At 44.4% G+C, this 21,195-nt stretch overlaps 1 protein-coding gene across 2 annotated transcripts in view; it reads left to right on the top strand.

Moving 5' to 3' along the window:
* Positions 1-854: 854 nt before the first annotated feature.
* STT3A (STT3 oligosaccharyltransferase complex catalytic subunit A) overlaps positions 855-21,195 on the top strand; it is a 40,739-nt gene continuing 20,398 nt past the window's right edge. The window contains exons 1-7 of one of the 2 annotated variants that reach the window (XM_058664063.1): positions 855-1,001; positions 3,379-3,504; positions 5,550-5,610; positions 13,514-13,635; positions 15,107-15,252; positions 16,615-16,705; positions 17,923-18,029. In XM_058664063.1, coding sequence (XP_058520046.1) covers positions 3,417-3,504; positions 5,550-5,610; positions 13,514-13,635; positions 15,107-15,252; positions 16,615-16,705; positions 17,923-18,029 — 615 coding nt within the window. In that variant the 5' untranslated portion in view covers positions 855-1,001; positions 3,379-3,416. Of the gene's footprint in view, positions 1,002-3,315; positions 3,505-5,549; positions 5,611-13,513; positions 13,636-15,106; positions 15,253-16,614; positions 16,706-17,922; positions 18,030-21,195 lie in introns of both variants that reach the window. The other variant, XM_058664064.1, reaches the window with a different exon arrangement.

The raw sequence follows: 21,195 nt of genomic DNA on the forward strand, positions 1-21,195 counted from the left end.
TCGGATAGGCATAGCACCGGCCATTGCGGCTCACTTGGGGAGTGAATCATCGGACGGAAGATCTTCCTCCCTGTCTCTGCTCCTCTCTGTATATCTGACTTTGTAATAAAATAAATAAATCTTTCCAAAAAAAAAAAAAAAAAAGACGACATTTGAAACCCCGAAGTAAGGGGCTGAGCTTTCCACTGCTCTGGTGGTTTTCGGAGTCGCGGCGGGGAAAATCGTGAGGCCAATCGCTGCACCTTCTTCCTCTGGGCTAGGATCCTGGGGAAGAAGTGCGGGAGGACCAGATAATGGCACCCCTCGTGGGCGCACAAGATCTCCCCACCAGCCACGCAACGTCGGGAAGGCAGCTCTCTGGCAGGAAAGCACCCTGCGAGCAGGTGAACCCAGCAAGCAGGGCTGGGAGGGGAACGCGGTGCCTGGGTGGCAGTGGAGCCTTCAAGCTTCTCTTTAAACTGAACAACACTCGCTCTCACGCGCCAAGGAAGTCCGGTTATTGGACGATTCCTGTTACAGGCCGCCTCAGAGGGCCCCCTATGGGATCAGTGGATCAGTAGTCTCGGCCCACTCGTCAGCGCAATTCCGCTCCAAGTCACATGACTGGGGTTAACTCGCCACCCCTTCCCTCCACTACTCCTGGCCGCTGACCGACACGTCACTGCTCCACTCTCAACCAAACTGCTCGCGGCACGTTCTTTCCGCGCTCCTAGCTCCGGGGCGAGGGCCAATGACAGCTCGGCAGCAGCACAGGGTCACGCCTCCATGGAGGCTAAGTGGCAGCAGTATTGACCAATTAGGACGCGGGAGAGCGGCGCAGACGGCCCCTCTCCCTTTGACAGACAGGAACACAATCCCATCACCCTCCATCGAGGGCGTCTTGGGCCGGAGTCAACCAATGGAAAGCGACCGGGAGGTGGACTCCGCCGTTGCCAGGGTTGGGTGCGCCACTGAACGGATGGCAGAAGGAGCCGAGTGGTTTGCTGGGCACCGCTGGCCAGGTGAGCAGGCCGTGGGTTATAACCGGAGAACTGCTGTCAGGAACGGTCTAGGGCGTTCGTGGGGACGAAGGAAGTGCAGGAGGCAGGAGTCTGCAAGGGGGAGGGGAGGAAGGCTTTGGGCCTTGTAGAGGAGGGGGTGTGGGGCGTGGTGTGGTAATGCCCTGGAAGGAAAGGATGTGAGGGGTCTGGGGAGGAGGGGTCTTGCTTAGGTCAGAAGGAGGTGGGAAAGGCTGGGCTAGGCGTGGAGGGGAAGGTGGGTGATGTGCGAGGTTTTGAATCTGTGAGAGCGGGAGGGAGAGGGAGGTGGGACCTGCAGGGGAACGCAGAAGGGAGGAGGAGAAGGTGAGTTGGTGGAGTGTGAGGCACAGGGGAGACGTCTAGGAAAACGGGGCTTGGAAACTAGACCCAGAGTGCGACAGACAGGTGGTTGCAGCTTGCAGGGCACGGTCCAAGAGAGCAGATTCTGAAAGTTTTCAGGACCAGCGACTTTGCCCTTATTTGCCTTGGTGGAGAGTGCAGATGACCCGAGAGCCCACGATAGAAACTCCGTTACAGCCCGCTTTAACACACCTGCTCCTTTACTCAGCTTGTAGGACTCGTACACCTTTGCTTGCTTTTCCAGTTATGTGACCCTTATCCGTTCATTAATGTTACTTTTGTTTGGTGTTACTTCTGTTCCAGGCGTTCCAGAAAACAGCTACGAAGCTGACAGATTGGGATGGGTTGTTGACTTTCTGTAGTTAGGGTTTTTTTTTTTTTTTGTCAAGATAAGATTTTCCTTTGGGATTGTAGTTAAATACACTGACATCAGAAGGTGCTCCTCTGGGATGGCTAATTACGGAAATGGTGGTTAACTTCTCATTGTAGGGCATTGGAATATGTGATTCTTCATGCCCTCTCCCTAGTTCAGCATTATTTTTTCCTCTTCTCCAGGCCTAGAGGAGGAATGTAGGTTCCGGTATTTCGTTTGTACAGTCTGGAACTGTGTTTATGTAAGCTCTGTTTTTTTAGTGTCTTTATCACGTAGGCATCGATGGGCTTACCACTGAAGAAGGTGGTACTGTATGATACAGAGCTAGCTGACTTCTTATGGTAAGTTAGTATTCTATAGGCAGCTTTTAACTACCAGGTGACTAATACTGTGAGCCAGCTACAGACTGCCTCGCTCAGTATTCTGTTGTAAGCTAGTTTGTTTGTTTTTTTTTTTTTTTTAAAGATTTATTATTATTGGAAAGCCGGATATACAGAGAGAAGGAGAGACAGAGAGGAAGATTTTCCATCCGATGTTTCACTCCCCAAGTGAGCCGCAATGGGCCGGTGCTGTGCCGATCTGAAGCCGGGAACCAGGAACCTCTTCTGGGTCTCCCACGCGGGTGCAGGGTCCCAAAGCTTTGGGCCGTCCTCAACTGCTTTCCCAGGCCACAAGCAGGGAGCTGGATGGGAAGTGGAGCTGCCGGGATTAGAACTGGCGCCCATGTGGGATCCCGGCGCATTCGAGGCGAGGACTTTAGCCGCTAGGCCACGCCGCCGGGCCCTGTAAGCTAGTTTTTTATGATTTCCTTTTTTTTTTTTTTCCCTCTGAGCTTTTTCTGTTTCAATAAGAAAAGTTGATTTTCTCTTCCCTCCAGATCTGGTGCCATGAACTGTCTTTGTGTAAAGGACTCATTGTCGCTTCAAGGGCAGAGTTGGTTACAGAGGTGCCTCCCCTTGTGACCTGAGTGGGAGCCTGAGTGTGGTGTTGGAGAGTGAAAGTACCCGATGTGTGTGTGTGTTGCCCACTCCCTTTCTTGAGTGTAGGGTATACCTTGTTAGTGAGCTCCTTTCTGCTCTCTTCTTAGCCCTGCACAGCCCCACTGGCACAGAAGAGCGTGTGGCTTACATTTAGGGCTGAAAATTGTGCTGATGCAGAGGGAGCTTCGGATTTTCCTTTTTACTTTCACTTCTGTACTCTGTGCATTGCTTGCTTTCTCCCATGCTCTGCCTGTTCCAGCATGCCCTTTAATTTTCATTTTTGACTTTATTTTGGCGTCTTTCCCCTCTACTTTCTTTTCTGTGTTCCTGTTTCTTCCTTGCTCGTTCTGAGCGGTGTGCTCTGCAGTTGTGCTGATGTAGGCCTTCTCTGTGCGGCAGCAGGTGATTTAATTCTAAGTGGTTTTGTTCACTGCATGGTAGCCTTGATAGGTAGATGTGATTCGTGCCTGCTTCCTTACAGGTAGAACATACTTGGGGCAGCACTTGGGCATTGAGATTGGTCCTGACCCTCACTGGTGTTTACATAACTTAATTGTATGTTTTTTTTTCTCATCCTAAGCAGCAAATGCTAATTAAGTGAATTGGAGGTGATCAACATTCCATGGCCTTGACTTTTCCATTTTAGCCCTTTGAGTGTCATCTGTTGCCACCATTGATGTCAAGATGACCAAGCTTGGATTTTTGCGGTTGTCCTATGAGAAGCAGGACACGCTTCTGAAGCTTCTCATTCTGTCAATGGCTGCCGTGTTATGTGAGTATGCATGTGGACCTCTCGTTAGGAATATAAAGGCTAAAATCTTGAAAAAAAATTTAAATTTTTTTTTTAAGATTTATTTATTTTTATTACAAAATCAGATATACAAAGAGATGAAGAGACAGAGAGGAAGATCTTCCCTCCTGTGATTCACTCCCCAAGTGACTGCAGCGGCTGGTGCTGTGCTGATCCGATGCCGATCCGAAGCCGGGAACCTGGAACCTGTTCTGGGTCTCCCACGTGGGTACAGGGTCCCAAAGCACTGGGCCGTCCTTGACTGCTTTCCCAGGCCACAAGCAGGGAGCTGGATGGGACGTGGAGCTGCCGGGGTTAGAACTGGCGCCCAGCTAGGCCATGCCGCCGGGCCCTAAATTGACTTATTAATATACCTTACTTAAAAATAATTTCTTGGATCTGGCTCGATAACATAGTGGTTAAAGTCCTTGCCTTGAACGCGCCAGGATCCGATATGGGCGCTGATTCTAATCCCGGCAGCCCCGCGTCCCATCCACCTCCCTGCCTGTGGTCTGGGAAAGCAATAGAGGATGACCCAAAGGCTTGGGACCCTGCAGTACGTGGGAGACCCGGAAGAGGCTCCTGGATCTTGACTTTGGATTGGCTCAGCTCTGGTCATTGCGGCTGCTTAGGGAGTGAATCATCGGAGGGAAGATCTTCCTCTCTGTCTTTTTTCCTCTCTGTATATGTGCCTTTCCAATAAAAAGAAATAAATCTTTAAAACAAAAGTAAAGAATATATATGTATTTTTTTAAATAAAAGCAGAGAACAAGAAAAAGACAGATAGAGCCCAAGTTCTGATTCACTCCCCAAGTGCCTAAATCTAGGCCGGAACCAGAGCTGAGAAATTCATATGACTGACATGAAGTGTAAATTCTTATTTTTCATTTAGAATTTTTTTTTTTTAAGATTTAGTTATTTGGGCCAGGCGGTGCAGCCTGGCAGCTAAGGTCCTCACCTTGCAAGCGCCGGGATCCCATATGGGCGCCGGTTCTAATCCCGGAAGCTCCACTTCCCATCCTGCTTCCAGCTTGTGGCCTGGGAAAGCAGTTGCGCTCACTTGGGGAGTGAATCATCGGGTGGAAGATCTTCCTCTCTATCTCCTCCTCTGTGTATATCTGACTTTGTAATAAAAATAAATAAATCTTTCAAAAGAAAGATTTAGTTATTTATTTAATAGGCAGAGTTAGAGAGAGAGAGAGAGAGAGAGAGAGAAGGAGATCCTCTGTCTGCTGGCTCACTCCCCAGTTGGCTAGGAGATGGGAGCATGGAATTCCATCCAAGTGTCCTGTGTGGGTGGCAGGGGCCCAGGTGCTCTAACAGGGAGCTGGATCGGAAGTAGAGTAGCTGGGACTTGAATCTGCACTCACTCATGAGGGATGCTAGTACAGGTGGAGGCTTAGCCCTCTGCGTCACAGTGCCAGCTCTGGGACCCAGGTATTTGATATTTGAGGCATCATCACTTGCTAGGATATTCATTAACAGTTAATAGAATCAGAAGCTGAGTGCAGATTCAAAGCTAGGCACTTTGATGATGGGCATCCCAAACCATATCCCATTTGCTGCGCCGTGCATCCCACTTACATGAGCATTTTTGAAAGAGTCTTGAGAGTTTACTCAATTCTCTAGATTTTTCTTGCTCATTATGAGTCAAAAGTATTGTCTAGCTTGGCATAAAGTTTGCTTTTGCTCCAAACTCATTGTATGTGAGGAGGGAGTCAACATTTATAATAGATGACCATGTATGTTTAGTTTGGTGGTGTTGGATGAATGTAATTGTTAAAGGGCTTGTATAATAGATGGATCGCCCTCCAGTGGAAAATGTAGGTGCCATTGCCGCAGGAAATGGAGTTTTGTTTCTTCTGTGTGGAGAGAGCTCGAGACTTTCCTCAAGTGTTGTTTTATGTTGTGTGACCTCTGTGCTGAATAAGGCTATTTTATCAATAATGCTGTCTGTTTACAGTTAGTCTTTTATGGTACCTTGCCATCAAAATATGAATCCTCTGTTTTTTGTTTGATTTTTGCAGCTTTCTCCACTCGTCTCTTTGCTGTCCTGAGATTTGAAAGTGTTATCCATGAGTTTGATCCGTGAGTACTCTGCTTGGTGTGGGGGAAATCTCCTGTTTGAGGCACTCTGTCTTGTGGGTTTCAGATTCATGTTCTAGCCAGTTGACAGTGATGTGGTGATGTTGGCAGTATTTTCACAAGGGGAGACCACTAACCTTTTATACCATTCTGTTGGAGGTAAGCACCAAGTCTTAAGCTCAGGAAGTGTGGGAGAGCCTGGCTGTTATGCCTGTGTGTTGCTGGACACCTAGCTGTGATGTGGGAAGTCTGGCTTCTTAGTTTGCTGCAGAGTCCCAGGCTCCCAGAACAGAAGGGGCCAGGTGCGTGATAAAGAGGAGGTAGAAGTCATGAACTGTTTAACAGTTTATATAATAGAAATTAGGCTTATTAGTTAGATTTTAAGGCACTGGGAAAAATTCAAAACCGTAAGATTGATTAGGGATTTTGTTAGAGAAATGTATAAGTGAAAGTTCCTGGTGATAGCAACAACTAAGATTGCACTGAGCTTTCATTTTGTAAGAACTCCTGTTTTCCGCATTTCTTCAAATCACAGTAACCGTGTGGGGTGGATGTACTATTATATACCCTTTTGTGCACGTGAGGAGACTCAGGCCGTCCAAGGTTACACACATGTTGTGAAGTGGAGGAGCTAAGATTTGGATATGTGTTCATCTGGTTTCCAGACTGGAATTAAAAGAGTGGAAATCCCAGCCTATACAAAATTGTTGAAAAAAAAAAGGTTGCCATTAAAAAATAAATAAAATAAGACGACCTCTCAAAAAAAAAAAAGAAAAAGAGTAGGTTTACCTCAAATTTAGAATCATAAAAACTTTGTAGGGCCAGAAAAACAATTTTTGCAATTTCTATTCAACTTGTGAAACATTGGTTGAAAAGTTGAAAGTTGTGAATTTCTTGTTTTGCATAGATAATTGAAAGCATTTTGGGGGCTGGTGTGGTAGCTTAATGAGCTTATATTCCACTTTCTGTGTTGGCATCCTATGTGGATGCTGGTTCTTGGCCTGGCTGCTCCACTTTGAGTCCAGCTCCCTGCTAATGGCCTGGGGAAGCAACAGAGAATGGCTCTAGTGCTTCGGCCCCTGCACCCACATGGGAGACCCAGAAGAAGCTCCTGACTCCCAGCTTCAGATCAGCCCAGTTCTGGCCGCTGTAACCATTTCCAGGGTGAACCAGTGGATGAAAGATCTCTCCTTTTTTCTTTCCCTCTCTCTCTGTAACTCTGACTTTCAAGTAAAATAAACAGATCTTTAAAAAAAAATTTTTTTTTTTTTTTTAAAGATTTATTTTATTTTTATTACAAAGTCAGATATACTGAGAGGAGGAGAGATAGAGAGGAAGTTGAGCTGCCGGGATTAGAACCAGCGGCCATATGGGATCAAGGCGAGGACCTTAGCCACTAGGCCACGCCGCCAAGCCCAAAAAAATTTTTTTTAAAGGATGAATTTTGGATGTTTGCAAATAGTTGCTTTGGAACCTCCCTACATGAATTTGTACTTTCTTGGTGTTGGTCTGTTAATGGTTTCTCAGACCCACTGGGAGAACAATCTTTTTTTGAGATTTATTTATTTATTTATTTGAAAGGTTAAAGATACAAAGATGTTGAGGCAGAGAGAGAGAGAGAGAGAGAGAGAGAATGAGAATCCTTCCTATGATTCATTCCCTAAGCAGCTGCAATGGTCAAGGGTGGGCCAGGCAGAAGCCAGGAACCAGGAGCTTCTTCTAGGTCTCCTATGTCAGTGCAGGGTCCCAAGGACTTAGGTCATCCTCCACAACTTTCCAGGCACACTACTGTGGAACCGGACTAGAACTGGAGTAGTCAGGACTCAAAACTGGCACCTGAATGGGATGCTGTTGCTGCAGGTGGTGGCTTAACGTGATGCACCACGGTGCTGGCTCCTGGAAGAGTAAACATGGAGGTGAGATTGTCAGAGAAAACAGAAGTAACTCCTCTGAGTTGTAGAACTGAAAGGGACCATGAAAGTTAGGGATTTGATTCATGGTTTGTAGAGAAGGAAACCAATGCTCCCAGAAAGACTAGTTCAGACCTATTCCCACTAACATACTTCCCCTTCTGCCTCCTGGGGAGGAAAAGGACACACTCTTCTTTCACATGGTGGCCTTTCTGTCTATATTTTTATTAGAAAAGTAATAGTCATCAGTGGCTGACAGAAGGATAGAGGTTTCTGCCATCTGCTGCTTGAACTTACTTCAGCTATTAAAACTGGTCTAACGGGCCTGGCGGCGTGGCCTAACAGCTAAAGTCCTCGCCTTGAACGCCCCGGGATCCCATATGGGCGCCGGTTCTAATCCTGGCAGCTCCACTTCCCATCCAGCTCCCTGCTTGTGACCTGGGAAAGCAGTCGAGGACGGCCCAAAGCCTTGGGACCCTGTACCCACGTGGGAGACCTGGAAGAGGCTCCAGGTTCCTGGCTTTGGATCGGCACAGCATGGGTCATTGTGGTCACTTGGGGAGTGAATCATCGGATGGAAGATCTTCCTCTCTGTCTCTGCTCCTCTCTGTATATCTGATTTTGTAAAAATAAACAAATCTTTAAAAAAAAAAAAAAACTTTAACCAAGATTGAAGGTGGAACTAGGGTTAGGGAACTAGTCATGATTATCTGTAGTAATTACACTACCCAGTTTGAGATCCTAGTATTCATTTACTTATTTTGCCTGCTTTTTCTCCCCTAATTTCTGTTGTTTTCTTTTTTAGAAATACTCATCTGTCTATTCATTGAAAAGGCATAATGATGGCCCTGATGGTCAAGGCTGGGTCAGGCCGAAGTCAGGAGTCTGAAACTCATCTGGGTCTCTCAAATTTGTGTCAGGTCCATCTGGCACTGCTTAACCAGGAGCTATGTGGGAAGTGGAGGAGCTGAGACTTGAACCAGCACTCTGACACAGAATGCCAGCTTTATTTAGTGGTGTTAATGTGCTGTGCCACAATACCAACTCTCTTTTTATATTTATTGAAGGTTTATTTGTTTATTTGAAAAGCAGAGTGACAGAGAGATTGAGAGGGACAGTGAGTGGGAGAAAGAATTTATGCTCTGGTTCACTCCCCAAACAGTGGTATGAGCCAGGGCTTGGCCAGGTTGAATCAGGAGCCAAGAATTCCAGCCTGGTCTCTGAAGTGGATAATAGGGACCCGAGTATTCGAATCATCTGTTCCTTCCCAGAGACTTGAATCAGAAGTAGCTCAGTTGGAGGAACTGGTGTGTGCTGGTGTCCCATATAGGCCTGAGTGAGTCCTGGCTGCTCCATTTCCAATACAGCTACCTGATCATGTGCCTGCGATAGCAGCAGCAGATGGCCAAAGTGATTTGGCGCCTGCCAGCCATCTGGGAGACCTGGATACAGCTCCTGGCTCCTACCTTTGGTCTGGTTCAACCCTGGTCCTTAATGGCCTTTGGGGAGTGAACCGGCAGATGAGAGTTCTCTTTTTGTAATTCTGCCTTTCAAATAAATGAGTCTTAGGACAAAAAACAATAGAGCAGTGAAACTTGAACTGGCACTCTTAATTTAGAATGTGGTCATCCCGGGCCCGGCACAATAGCACAGTGGTTAAAGTCCTCGCCTTACATGTGCCGGATCCCATGTGGTCGCCGGTTCTAATCTTGGCGGCCCTGCTTCCCATCCAGCTCCCTGCTTGTGGCCTGGGAAAGCAGTTAAGAACGGCCCAAATCCTTGGGACCCTGCTCTTGCGTGGGAGACCCAGAAGAGTTCTTGGCTCCTGGCTTCGGATTGGCTCGGCTCCAGCTGTTGAACTTACTTGGGGAGTGAACCATCGGACGGAATATCTTCCTCTCTGTTTCTCCTCCTCTCTGTATATGTACCTTTCCAAAAAATAAATAAATCTTAAAAAAAAAGAAAAAAAGAATATGGTCATCCCAAGCAGAGGCTTTACCTACATTGGGCCACAAAGCCCACCCTTCTTATTTCTTTTTAAATGTGAAAGTTCAAGGTTTATATAGCATGGCCCTGAAGAACTGAGTTTTTCCTTGTATAGCTCTTAAGTCTTTTTTTTTTTTTTTTTTTTGTATTTTTAATATGTCTGTATTTTTATGGTACTATGTAGGGAGAATTCAGAAGTATTTTAAATAACAGAAGAGTTTAAGGACTTATTAAGCAGTTTGTGTTACTGACATGGGTTAATTTTTTGGCTTCCTGCATGTGGTGTTATACCAGTATACTTAAAGATGCTTATCACTTGAAGTTACTTGTATGTGATATAGAAGTTATTTTTGTTATGTTCCTGTCACTCAGAACAAACCAAAATGTGTGATGCCCACATCTTGTTTTCTGGGTGCTGAAATTCTCTGGCTGTTCATAAGGCGGCCTCCTGCCAGCATGCCGAATTTCCAGCTGGAGTGCTATGTTGTACTATTAATCTCCATTCTCATTTTCTTAGGATAGGAGGAATGCTTTAGTCGAAGCAAATTAGAGCTGGAAATGAGGAAATTCAAGTAGTGTAAATTGATTTTTTAAAAATTGGGTATAACATTTAATGTATTGATCTGTTTGAGAATTCCATTATTTCACTGCTGCATTCCAACTGAGCCTTTAATCTTGTAGCTTCATCTGCATTAACAGGTTAATTTTCATGGCTCTGCTTAGAAATCAGCTCTTCTGTAGAGGTTTTAGAGAAAGGCCCCTTAGAAATTTTGCCAAATTCCTTTTGTGTATTTATAAAATTTTTGTATATTTGTTCACTGTGTTAACTTTGAGTTCACTCAGTGTTTATCTTCTCAGGCTAGTAACTTTTGTTTTTTTTTTTTAGATTTATTTATATTACAAAGTCAGATATACAGAGAGGAGGAGAGACAGAGAGGAAGATCTTCCCTCCGATGATTCACTCCCCAAGTGAGCCGCAATGGCCGGTGCGCGCCGATCCGAAGCCAGGAACCAGGAACCTCCTCCAGGTCTCCCACATGGGTGCAGGGTCCCAAAGCTTTGGGCCGTCCTGCACTGCTTTCCCAGGCCACAAGCAGGGAGCTGGATGGGAAGTGGAGCTGCCAGGATTAGAACTGGCACCCATATGGGATCCCGGGGCGTTCAAGGCGAGGACTTTAGCTGTTAGGCCACGCCGCCAGGCCCCAGGCTAGTAACTTTTTTATTGATTTCTATTGATTTTTTTTATTGATTTTATTGATTTTTTATTGATTTTTAAAATATTTTATTTTATTTTATTTTATTTTTGTAATTATTTTATTTTGACAATTTTTACATAGTTGGTCAGGGCACAAAGGGTCAAGGGCTACGGGAAAATGGGTAAGACCATTGTGTCCACGTTATTATTATTATTATTTCTTTCTGTATCTGGGGTAAGGAGATTGAAAAAGGGAGAAGCCCCACCCAGCCTCCCACCCATCCCAGGTCTCCAATGTGGGGCATGCTCCTAGGGTCATGCCCAAGTGGTTTTTTTTTTTATTATATATATATATTTTTTATTAATGATTTTGCATTATGTGACAGTTTCATAGGTTCTGGGAATCCCCCCCCTCCCCCCCCCGGTGGATTCCTCCACCTTGATGCAGTATTACAGTTCAAATTCAATCAAGATTCTTTCCTTGCAAACATATACCAAGCTACTTATTGTCCAGATGGGTTGAACAGTTTCTTGGGGAGACCATTTCTGGTCCGAAGTTAGAGCTGGTAGAATATCATCACAGTCAATTAAGAGTCCCAATATAACATCAACAGCAATTTGCAATATTATGGAATTGACATGGTTTTGAGTAACCAGTATGTTAAAAAAAAAAAAAAAGCAAGTCCTAACCACAACCTATGATTAGCTCATTGACATTTCAATTTTAGTTTATATACAGGACCGGACCGGCTGCTATCTACCTTAAAATGGCTATAAGGCACCATTCAGCTGTCTCGTGTCTATTTCATTTTAGTATTTAGCCATTTGTTGTGTTGAAGTATAATTTTGCTGGTCTTGGCAGATTTTGGGATAATCTAGACTGGCTTGTAACTCTAACAAGATATTTGTCGACATTTAAGGTGCAGAACATTTTTTTTTTTTGGGGGGGGTGTGCAGGAAAATCCTCAACACCATGGTGAGGTGTAACTAATCTTTGTGTCCCACCCAGCGAGGCATGAGCCAATCCACGCCAGCTCTTTCCTGTCAGATTTCAAGCTCTACTTTCTGTTGTTTGTGTATTTATTTTAGGTTTTTTTTTTAGTTTGTATGATTGTTTGTTTGCTGAGAGGGGTTTTCGAAGTGATCCCGATGGTCATTGCGAGGGAGGGCGGGCAAGTGGTTTTGGTAGTTCAGCAGGTCTGAACTGCTGCCAATCTTGCCATTCCAAGCATGATGTGATTGCCTCAAAATCCACTGGTTGATCTAGATTCCCCATTTTTTGATATATTTTTTTTAAAAGGCAGAGTTAGGGCAGACAGGAAAGAGAGAAACAATCTTTTTTTTTTTAAACATACATTTTATTGCATTTCATTTTTTTAAAATTAATTACATTGCATTATGTGATACATTTTTTATGCACTGGGATTCCCCCCGCCCCTCCCCATACCCTCCCCCCACGGCGGATTGCTCCACCTTATTGCATTTCCATAGTTCAAATTCAGTTGACATTCTTTCATTGGAGGTATTTACCAAGCATAAAGTCCAGCATCTTATCGTCCTGGTAAGTTCAATGGTTTCTTAGTGAGACCATCTCTGGTCTGAAGGTAGAGCCGGCAGAGTATCATCCCAATCAATTAAAAGCCCCAACACAGTATTTCCAACCGTTTACAACATTGTGGCATTAATTGACATGGAATTGATTGACCAATATGTTAATAGTAGAATGCAGGTTCTCAACCACAACCTGTGACTTCTTCATAGACATTTCAATTTTGGTTTATATTCAACTGTGTTATATACACCTTAAAATGGCTTAGATTGCTATTCAGCTGTCTCATGCCTATTTTAATTTTAGTATTTAGCAGTTTATAGCATTGAAGCATGTTTTCGCTGAACCTGGCTGTTTTTCGGGTGGTCTAACTCTATAATTCTGACAGGATATATGTCAACAGTTTAGCTGAGCATGTGTAGGAGGGGTGTGCAGAGAAATCTTCCATACCCCAGTGAGGAGTAACTAATCTTTGTGTCCCACCCAGTGAGTTACAAGTGCATCCCCGCTGTTTCCTGTCTGTTTCTAAGCTTTCCTTGTTGTTCTGTCTATCTATTCTAGTTTTGTTTGTTTGTTTGTTTTGAGGGGTTTCTGGAGCACTCTTGATGGTTATTACGGGAGGGGGTGGGGACCCAAAATTGGAAGCAGGCAAGGACCAGAGAAAGCTCCTCTCCCTAGTCTCAAAGGAAGTTTACTGTTCTTCTGTTGAGAGAAACAGTCTTCCATCTGTTGGTTTACTCCCCAAATGGCCACATCTGGGCAAGGACTGGGCAAGCATCTTGCCAGGACTGGGCAAGCCAAAGCCAGGAACTTTGGGTCAACCACACAGGTGCAGGGGCCCAAACACTTTGACCATTTTCTGCTGCTTTCCCAGGCGCATTAGCAGGTAGGTAAATTAGAAGTGGAGCCACTGGGTCTTGAACTGTCCTCATTTGGAGGTTTAAACTACTGTGTACAACATTGGCGCCCTAACTTCGATTATCCTTGAAGTTTTTGGCTGTCTGTGTGAAATGCTTTCCTGGACTTTGGTCTTCGTCTTCAGGGCCTGTGTGCCATTGCCTGAGTTCCAGGTGATGCATCTGCACACTTATGCAAGTTCTCTGAAGTGATTTCTCATGGCGTAACTTTTGGTATGAAACTCACTTTCATTAAGTAGGGATAAAATTCCTCAGTGAAGTAGCCTGAGGAGCACAATTCAGAGCAACTTAGTGTAAATGTTCCAGTATAAAGAGGAAACGTCTTTTCTTTCTTTCCCCCTTGCTATAGGTACTTTAATTATCGGACCACCCGGTTCCTGGCTGAGGAGGGATTTTATAAGTTCCATAACTGGTTTGATGACCGGGCCTGGTATCCTTTGGGACGAATCATAGGAGGAACAATTTACCCAGGTGAGGTGGTTAGGATTTAAAAAACCAAAAACCAAATAGAAAACTGTAGCCCCTTTATGCACAATTTTGCATTCAGCAGTTTCATTTATGTGCAATTATCCATGATGTGAAAATGTTGAATGAAAATCCCAACAATGAATAATTGTTTAAATTATATGCTGTAGCATGATGAAAATTCTTGCAGTGTTTCTTGGGATGTGAATATTCTCTTTGTGCAACATAACCACACACTGTAAATACCCTCTGTCAGTCATATAGCAATTGTTGTGGTTATACTTGGTTATAGGGTTCAGTACTATGCATAATTTCAAAGATTCAATTGGAGCCTGTTTCAGTCCATTTTCTGTTGTAATAGTACATATTCAAGACTGAATAATTTGTTTTTGTTACCTTTGTTTTAAGACTGACTATTTGAAAGGCAGTTTATATATTTGAAAGGATATTATATACATATACATATGCATATACATATACATATGAGAGAGAGATTGAGATTGAGATTGATTGATCTTGCATTTGCTGGTTTACTTCCCAAATGACTGCAACAGCTGAGGCTGGTCCTGGCCAAAGCTAGTAGCCTGGAACTCCATCCTGATTTCTTACATGGGTGGCATGGGCCTGAGTTCTTCAGCCAACTTTCTCTGCCTTTCTAAGCACATTAACAGGGAACTGAATTGGAAGTGGCACTGCAATATGGGATTTCCAGTTTCACAAGCAATGGTTTAACCTGCTTTACCACCTATGCCAGCCCCAAGACTGAGTAATTGATAAAGCAGAGACATCTCCTGAGCTTTTTTCTCGGTTTTAGAGGCTGGAAAGTTTTGATAAAATTGGGCACTGTCTTCTGTTTGGTTTTCAATGAGGGCCCTGTGCTTTATTGCCATGACAAAAAATGGAAGGGCAAGTGGGCCTGTGCAGAGAGAAAAGAGAATTGAATTCCCACCATAGCTAAGCCATCTCTATGAGAAAGTCATTAGTGTCTTTGTGAATGTGCAGTGGCTAATCCAGACACCTTTCACTAGTCTTCATCTCCCAGCATTGCTGCATCATGGAGTTAAGTCTTAGCATTGGCTTTGATGAGGATAAAGTTTATTCAACCATAGTGGAATATTAGAATGTATCCCCCATAGATAGGGCACACTATTATATGTGGATATAGAGCAGTGTCTTGTCTTGTGTTAGCTTCATTTTGTGGCGCTTGTAATTCCATCCTGGTTACAGAGTCTCAAAAGTGTATCTTATATACTGAAGAGAACAAGTGGGGAAGAGTTTACAATCTAGACTTGTGATTGAATCCTTAGGACACAAATTTACAAGCCGCCTTCAGCTGCCATAATAGCATTCCAGGGGTTTGTCAACATTTATGTTACTGATACTTGAATTTACCCTTTCTTTTTCTGTTTTTGTTTGTTTGTTTTTGTTTTTTTGTCTTATGAGGACAACCTAATGGAGTTTCTTCTTCCCATTACAGGCTTAATGATCACCTCTGCTGCAATCTACCATGTACTCCATTTTTTCCACATCACCATCGACATTCGGAATGTCTGTGTGTTCCTGGCCCCACTCTTCTCCTCCTTCACCACCATCGTCACGTACCACCTTACCAAAGAGCTCAAGGTGAAGGATTTGGGTGACAGTAGGCTTGGCATGAATTTTGTTGAACCTCCCTAGTAGATGCTAGATAGTGGTGGAAGTACAAGGGAGACCAAGAATAATGACAGCTTGGGTTCACTCCAACCCATCCCTAAGACATGTTGTTTCTTGTCATTATGAACAGCTTATTCTCGTGAGAGAACTTTTCAAAGTCAGATGTACATTGTCACATAAAGGAAAAAAAAATGTGAGTCCTCAAAATGTAAGGAAGAGAGGAAATTTTCATGATGTTTTCCAGAGATGTGTTGCATTGGAAACAAGCACTCAGTTTTGTTCCAATATTTATTTTAAAGCCATTTAACTTCTGTTGTAGATTCAGTAATGCTCTCATTCAAGATTTTAGCACTGCTGACCCTAGTCTCCTGGATGCTATTCCTAATTTGTGGCCCTAAAGCCAGGGAGGTACCTGAGAGGTGATAAGCCAGTAGGAGGGCTTGGTAATCCTGAGTTTAGTTTGGAAACTGTTCATCCTTCTCCTTGCTGCCTTTGACCAAATTTGAGTCTTATCACTAAGTTCTTACTGTTGTGGACTGTGGGTTGTATTTTCTCTCTCTTTATCTCTTTTTTTAAAGATGCATTTATTTTGAAAGTCAGAATTAAAATCTTCCATCTGCTGGTTCACTCCGCAATGGACGGCTGGATAAACTGAAGCCAGGAGCTACGAGCTTCACCTGTGTCTCCCACATGGGTTGCAGATGCCTAAGCACTTGTCTGTCTTCCGCTGCGTGTTGTAGGCCGTTAGCAGCGAGTTCAATCAGAATTGGCACCCGTTGGATACCAGTGTTGCAGGTGGTGGCTTGACCTGGTATACCACAATGCTAGCCATTTATTCTGAGCTGTGTGAAGTTGCCTTGTGATACTTCAACATAGTGACTTAAGATCCTGGCATCTTTCTTCTAGATAGATTATACCTACTCTTGCCTTTTTAACTCTAATTAATTTATTCTCTGGTTGTCCTCTTACATGGCTTTTAGAACCAGGACTGGTGTTTTGTTTCTGGGAGATACAGTTGCTGTGAGGAGGAGAGACAGATAAGCCTTCAGATACTGGAAATAAAACTTCTTGGGCAGTGTCTGATATTTGACAGTTCACATAATTTATTTGTCCTCAACATTTGTGTGCTCAGTTTTAGATTTGGTGTCATTATAAGAAATTGTTGTGAAATTTGTTGCTTTTTGTGCATGGAGCATTTCTGTGATCTCACATCAACCTTGGAAGTTATTAGAATCTTCTCTAGTCTCATTATCAACAGGTTGACTGGTGGATCTGCTATTATGACTCCCGTTTATTGGTGTTAAGTTCTTGTTATCCCTTCTCTTCTTACAGGATGCAGGGGCTGGACTTCTTGCCGCTGCCATGATAGCTGTTGTCCCTGGATACATCTCCCGATCTGTGGCTGGCTCCTATGATAACGAAGGTGAGTGTAGAATACTACAGGAAATTTGTTCGTCTTGTCCACCAGAGCTTCCTAAAGTTCTGGAGAATTGGGTTTCAGGTCTGCTGCTGAGCATTAGTAAGAATGACATTTGGGGGAGAAGATTAGAAATGGATAGGAAGGGATTTCAGACAAGTTCAGATTCTTGTCCCATCATCCCCTCCGAAACAGGAGCTGGTTACTTACAGGTTTTTGGTTTTATTTCTGAACTCAGAAAATGATAGCTAATTGTTTTTCTAACATAATCATTTGCTGTGTTGTGTTAGATAAGGGGAATGGGTATCCTTAAAACCTAGTAATTTTTTTTTTTTTTTATCCATTTTATTGTATTGTTGTTGACAGTCTTTACATAGTTAACTATAGTTGAAGGAAAAACAAGAAAAAGAAAAAAAAAAAGGTTCAGGGGGATAGGGAGGTGGGCAATGCTATTATGTCAATATTGTTTCCATCATGTATCTGAGGTAAAGGGGGATATTGAGGGAGAAGCCCCACCCGGTTCCCGCCCACCCCAAGCCCCGGATGTGGGGCATGCTCTGAGATATGTGCTCAAGTGGTGTTAATAGTTCTTCAGTTATGAATCGCTGCCAGTTTCGCTTGAAACTATAAAAAGATAGATTATGAGTAAGATTACATTGTATAATAATTGATAAGATAAAAATGGACCTATCGAGATAACTCGAAAGAAAAATAGCTGATACTATATGCACTGGTAGAAATATGAACAAAATGCTCTAAGTAGAGATTAATTTGGATCTGGGACCAAGGGAGGGTTTTTGGAAAGTGGATCAGGTTGAACTGAGCCCTGAAGTTGAACTACTTTAATGAGAGGTGCAAACAGAGGCTAAGGACCAGCTTGAGTTAAGATGTAGAAGCAGGGTAGTGCACTTTTTAGAACTACGATGATAACTAACAGTTAATGAGTGCTTAATGTATGCTTGATATTCTTCTGAGTGCTTTACATACGTTAATTCTATTTATCTTTACAATAATTTTATGAAGTGCGTGCTATTACAGACTCCTGTTTCTAGGACACTGGGAAGAAGCAGATAAAATGATTTGCCCGAATTTCCAATGTTACTTGCTACTAGGCCTGAGATACGAGTCTAAGCAGTCTATTTCTCTGCGGTATTTATACTCGGTGTGCTCACTTGACTTTTTCTTTAGTTTTTGTATAACTTTTGGTGTGTTTTTTTCTACAGGGATTGCTATTTTTTGTATGCTGCTTACCTACTACATGTGGATCAAGGCAGTAAAGACGGGTTCTATCTATTGGGCAGCGAAGTGTGCCCTTGCTTATTTCTATATGGTAACTTTTTTACTTTTTGAGATTTCCTCTGGATTTAAGTTAGTTGACCAGGTGTTGTTGTTGTTGTTGTTGTTTGGTTTTGTTTCATTTATGTGAAAGGCAGATTACAGAGAGAAAGAGGCAGAAGCAGATTGAGAGAGATTAATCTTCCATCCACTGGTTTATTCCTCACAGTGCCTGGGACTGATACATGCCCGTGCCAGGAACCTGGAACTCCATGGGGGGTCTCCCCTGTGGATGGCACGAGTCCAAGTAGTTGGGCCATTTTCTTCTTTTGAATTTTTATTATTTTAAAGATTTTCAATTTTATTTTTAATATTATTTACATAGTTGAGAGGGATGCATGCCCACGTGAACCTCTTATCATGGTGCAGAGGGTCGAGATATGGAGGAAGGTGTGTGAGACAAATGTTCAGTTTGTTGTTGTTGTTGTTGTTTTCTTTTTCTCCTCTGTCAGTTGGCGAAGGCAGGGGAGGGGACTGCTTGCTCCTTGCTGTCAGACTACATCCACATGCAGGGCTGGGGAACAGTCAGAGTCTCCAGTGTGGGGAAGAATGTTCTGAAGGTGTTAACTGAGTGATTTTGATAGTTCAGAGACATCATCAGCTTTGTTGAACCAAGGTTGAGAAAATCCATGGACTATTGGCTGACCAGGTCCACCTTAGGACATCCACAGACCCTGAAACTTGTAGCTTGGCCAGGAGAGTTGTATAGCTTTTTCTGCTTTCCATCCTCTGCTGAGGCACTTGACATCCTCTACTGGCCCAGATGAACTGACTGTTATGTCTTCTATGTGCATCTGGACATGCTGTCCATTGCATAGGCATCAGCAACTGAGGAGGTCCAGTCCTGATATTAGCGCTCTCAGGTTGTACCACATGTCTTGTGATTTTCCCTGTGGCTGGAGTTTCAGCAGTCTAGTTGGGGAGTCCCCCAGGAAACCTCACTGGGGTGACTTCAGACTTGACACTTATGTGCACCAGCCAGTGCAGGATCAGGTTCAGTCTGTCACTTGCACCAGAGAATACAGGTATTGGTGGATGCAGCTGACTGATCAGATCCGTTACCAACCCGGTCTCTCACATGAACCAAAGGGTGCTGTGGCCTAGTCCATCCCAGATTGCCACAAGCCTGGTTCTGACACACACCAGCAGACGCTGTGGCCTAATTGGAGTTGACCCCCATTGACCCCATCCCCCAAGGCTAACTCTTTGCCCTGGTTGTTGCACAGGCCAGCATGTGCAGTGGCCTAGACTGGGCCACGTCCCATCTGGTTCTCATGCACACCCATGGGTGCTGTAGCTTAGCTCAGGCTATCTGGCTTCATGTATGTTGATTGGTGCTTCTGCCTTGTCCAGCCTGTCCTGCCCTCAGCCCTGGCTCTCATGCTTACTAGCAGGAGCTATAGTATAGCAGGTGAGTGCCCAGTTTCTCTACCAGGCCCACTCCCAGTCCTGGATCTCATACTTGCCAGGGAGTGCGCTGGTCCAACCTGACATGATTCATCCCAGTTCTGGCACTTGCCAATGGGTGCTACAGCCCAGCACAGCCCACCAACCCTCAGTGCCATTTCTCTTCATAGTGGAGGGAACAGCGTAGCAGGGGAGTCGCCAGAGTTTCCCTGCCAGGCCCATTGTTAACCCTGGATCTTGCGCATTTCAGCTTATGCTGTGGCCTTATCTGTGATGGCTTGCTCCCATTCTTGGTGTTCACCTTCAGGTGCTGCAACCTGACTCAGCCTGGCCCACCTCCAGTCCCATCTGTCATTGGCAGTCCCAGCTAGTTCAGCCTGTACACCCCCGGCCCGAGCCAGCTCTCATGTGACTTTGTGGGTGTTATGGTCTAACCCGGCCAGACCTGTGTCCCATCTTGGCTTTCACTTGTACCAGTGTGTGCTGTGAACTGGCCCAGTTCCTAGGTCCACCCCACATGTTATACCGGTGGGTGCTGCAGCCTGGCCTGGCCTGGCCTGGCCTGTTGCTATTCCTGGCTCTTATGCTCCCCAGTGGGAGCTACTGTCTAACAGGGGAGTTTCCCAAGTTCCCCTACCAGGCCTGCTCACAACCCCCTAATCGCGAGTGCTATGGCCCAGCCTGACATGGATTCCTCCCAGTGCTAGCACTCACTTGTCGGTTCTGTGGCCTAGCACAATAGCCTGCACCCATGGGGCATCTGCTGCTGCCTGTCCAAGCACATTAGGGGGCAACTGGATTGCAAATGGAGTTACTGGAACTAGTAACTAGTGCTGATATGGAATATCAGTGTTGCAGGTGGCTGCCTAATTTGCTGTACCTCACACTGGCTTCTGGTGTCCAAGCTTTTTTTGTTTGTTTGTTGAAGTTTTACTTATTTGAGAGATGGAGATACAGAGAGAAAGGAAGAAACACAGAAAAGATCCCATTAGTTTACTCCCTAAATGTCTACAACAGCTTGGAGTGGGCCAGGCTGAAGCCAGGAGCCTGGAATTGTAGCCATTTCTCCCTTGTCGATGGCAAGGGTACTTGTGCTTGGGCCATCTTCCACTGCCTTCCCAGGCGCAGTAGCAAGGCACTAGATCAAAATGGAACAGCCAGGACATTGCAAGCTGCATATTAACATGCTGTGCCACAAAACTGGCTTCAGCCAACTTTCTTTTCTGATATTTTCCACTTAAATTTTCTTTTTATCCTTTCTATTTTCTTTAAAAAAAACTTTTTTTTTTAAGTTTTATTGTTCATGTAGGAGTGATGGAAATTGGAGCCCTGGTGTTAAAAATCTACTTTATTTATTTGGAAGAAGGTGACAGAAGAAGAGTGAGATTTACCATCTGTTGATATGCTCCCCAAATGGCTGAAGGCAGGCCCAGGCCGAAGCCAGGAGCCAGGAGCTCCCTCCAGTTCCCCTGTGTGAATGACAAGCGCCCAATTTAAATTGCCGATCTGATACAAGATGCTGGTATTGCAGGCAGTGGCTTAACTTGCTGTGCTGCAAATCTAGCCCCTCTATTGTATTTTTCCTGTTCAGTCTAATGTTTGTACTTAATATGTTTCTTACATTATGCATGTCCTTTGGCTTCTTTACTGGGTTGTGTCTCGATTACCTGAGACATGGATACTTTTTCTTAGGCGATCATGAAATTAGTAGCCACAGGGAGCAGGATTGAGGTACAATGATAGGTTTGGATTAA

This window comes from Ochotona princeps, chromosome 4, assembly GCF_030435755.1.
Source record: "Ochotona princeps isolate mOchPri1 chromosome 4, mOchPri1.hap1, whole genome shotgun sequence".
Classification (NCBI taxonomy): domain Eukaryota; kingdom Metazoa; phylum Chordata; class Mammalia; order Lagomorpha; family Ochotonidae; genus Ochotona; species Ochotona princeps.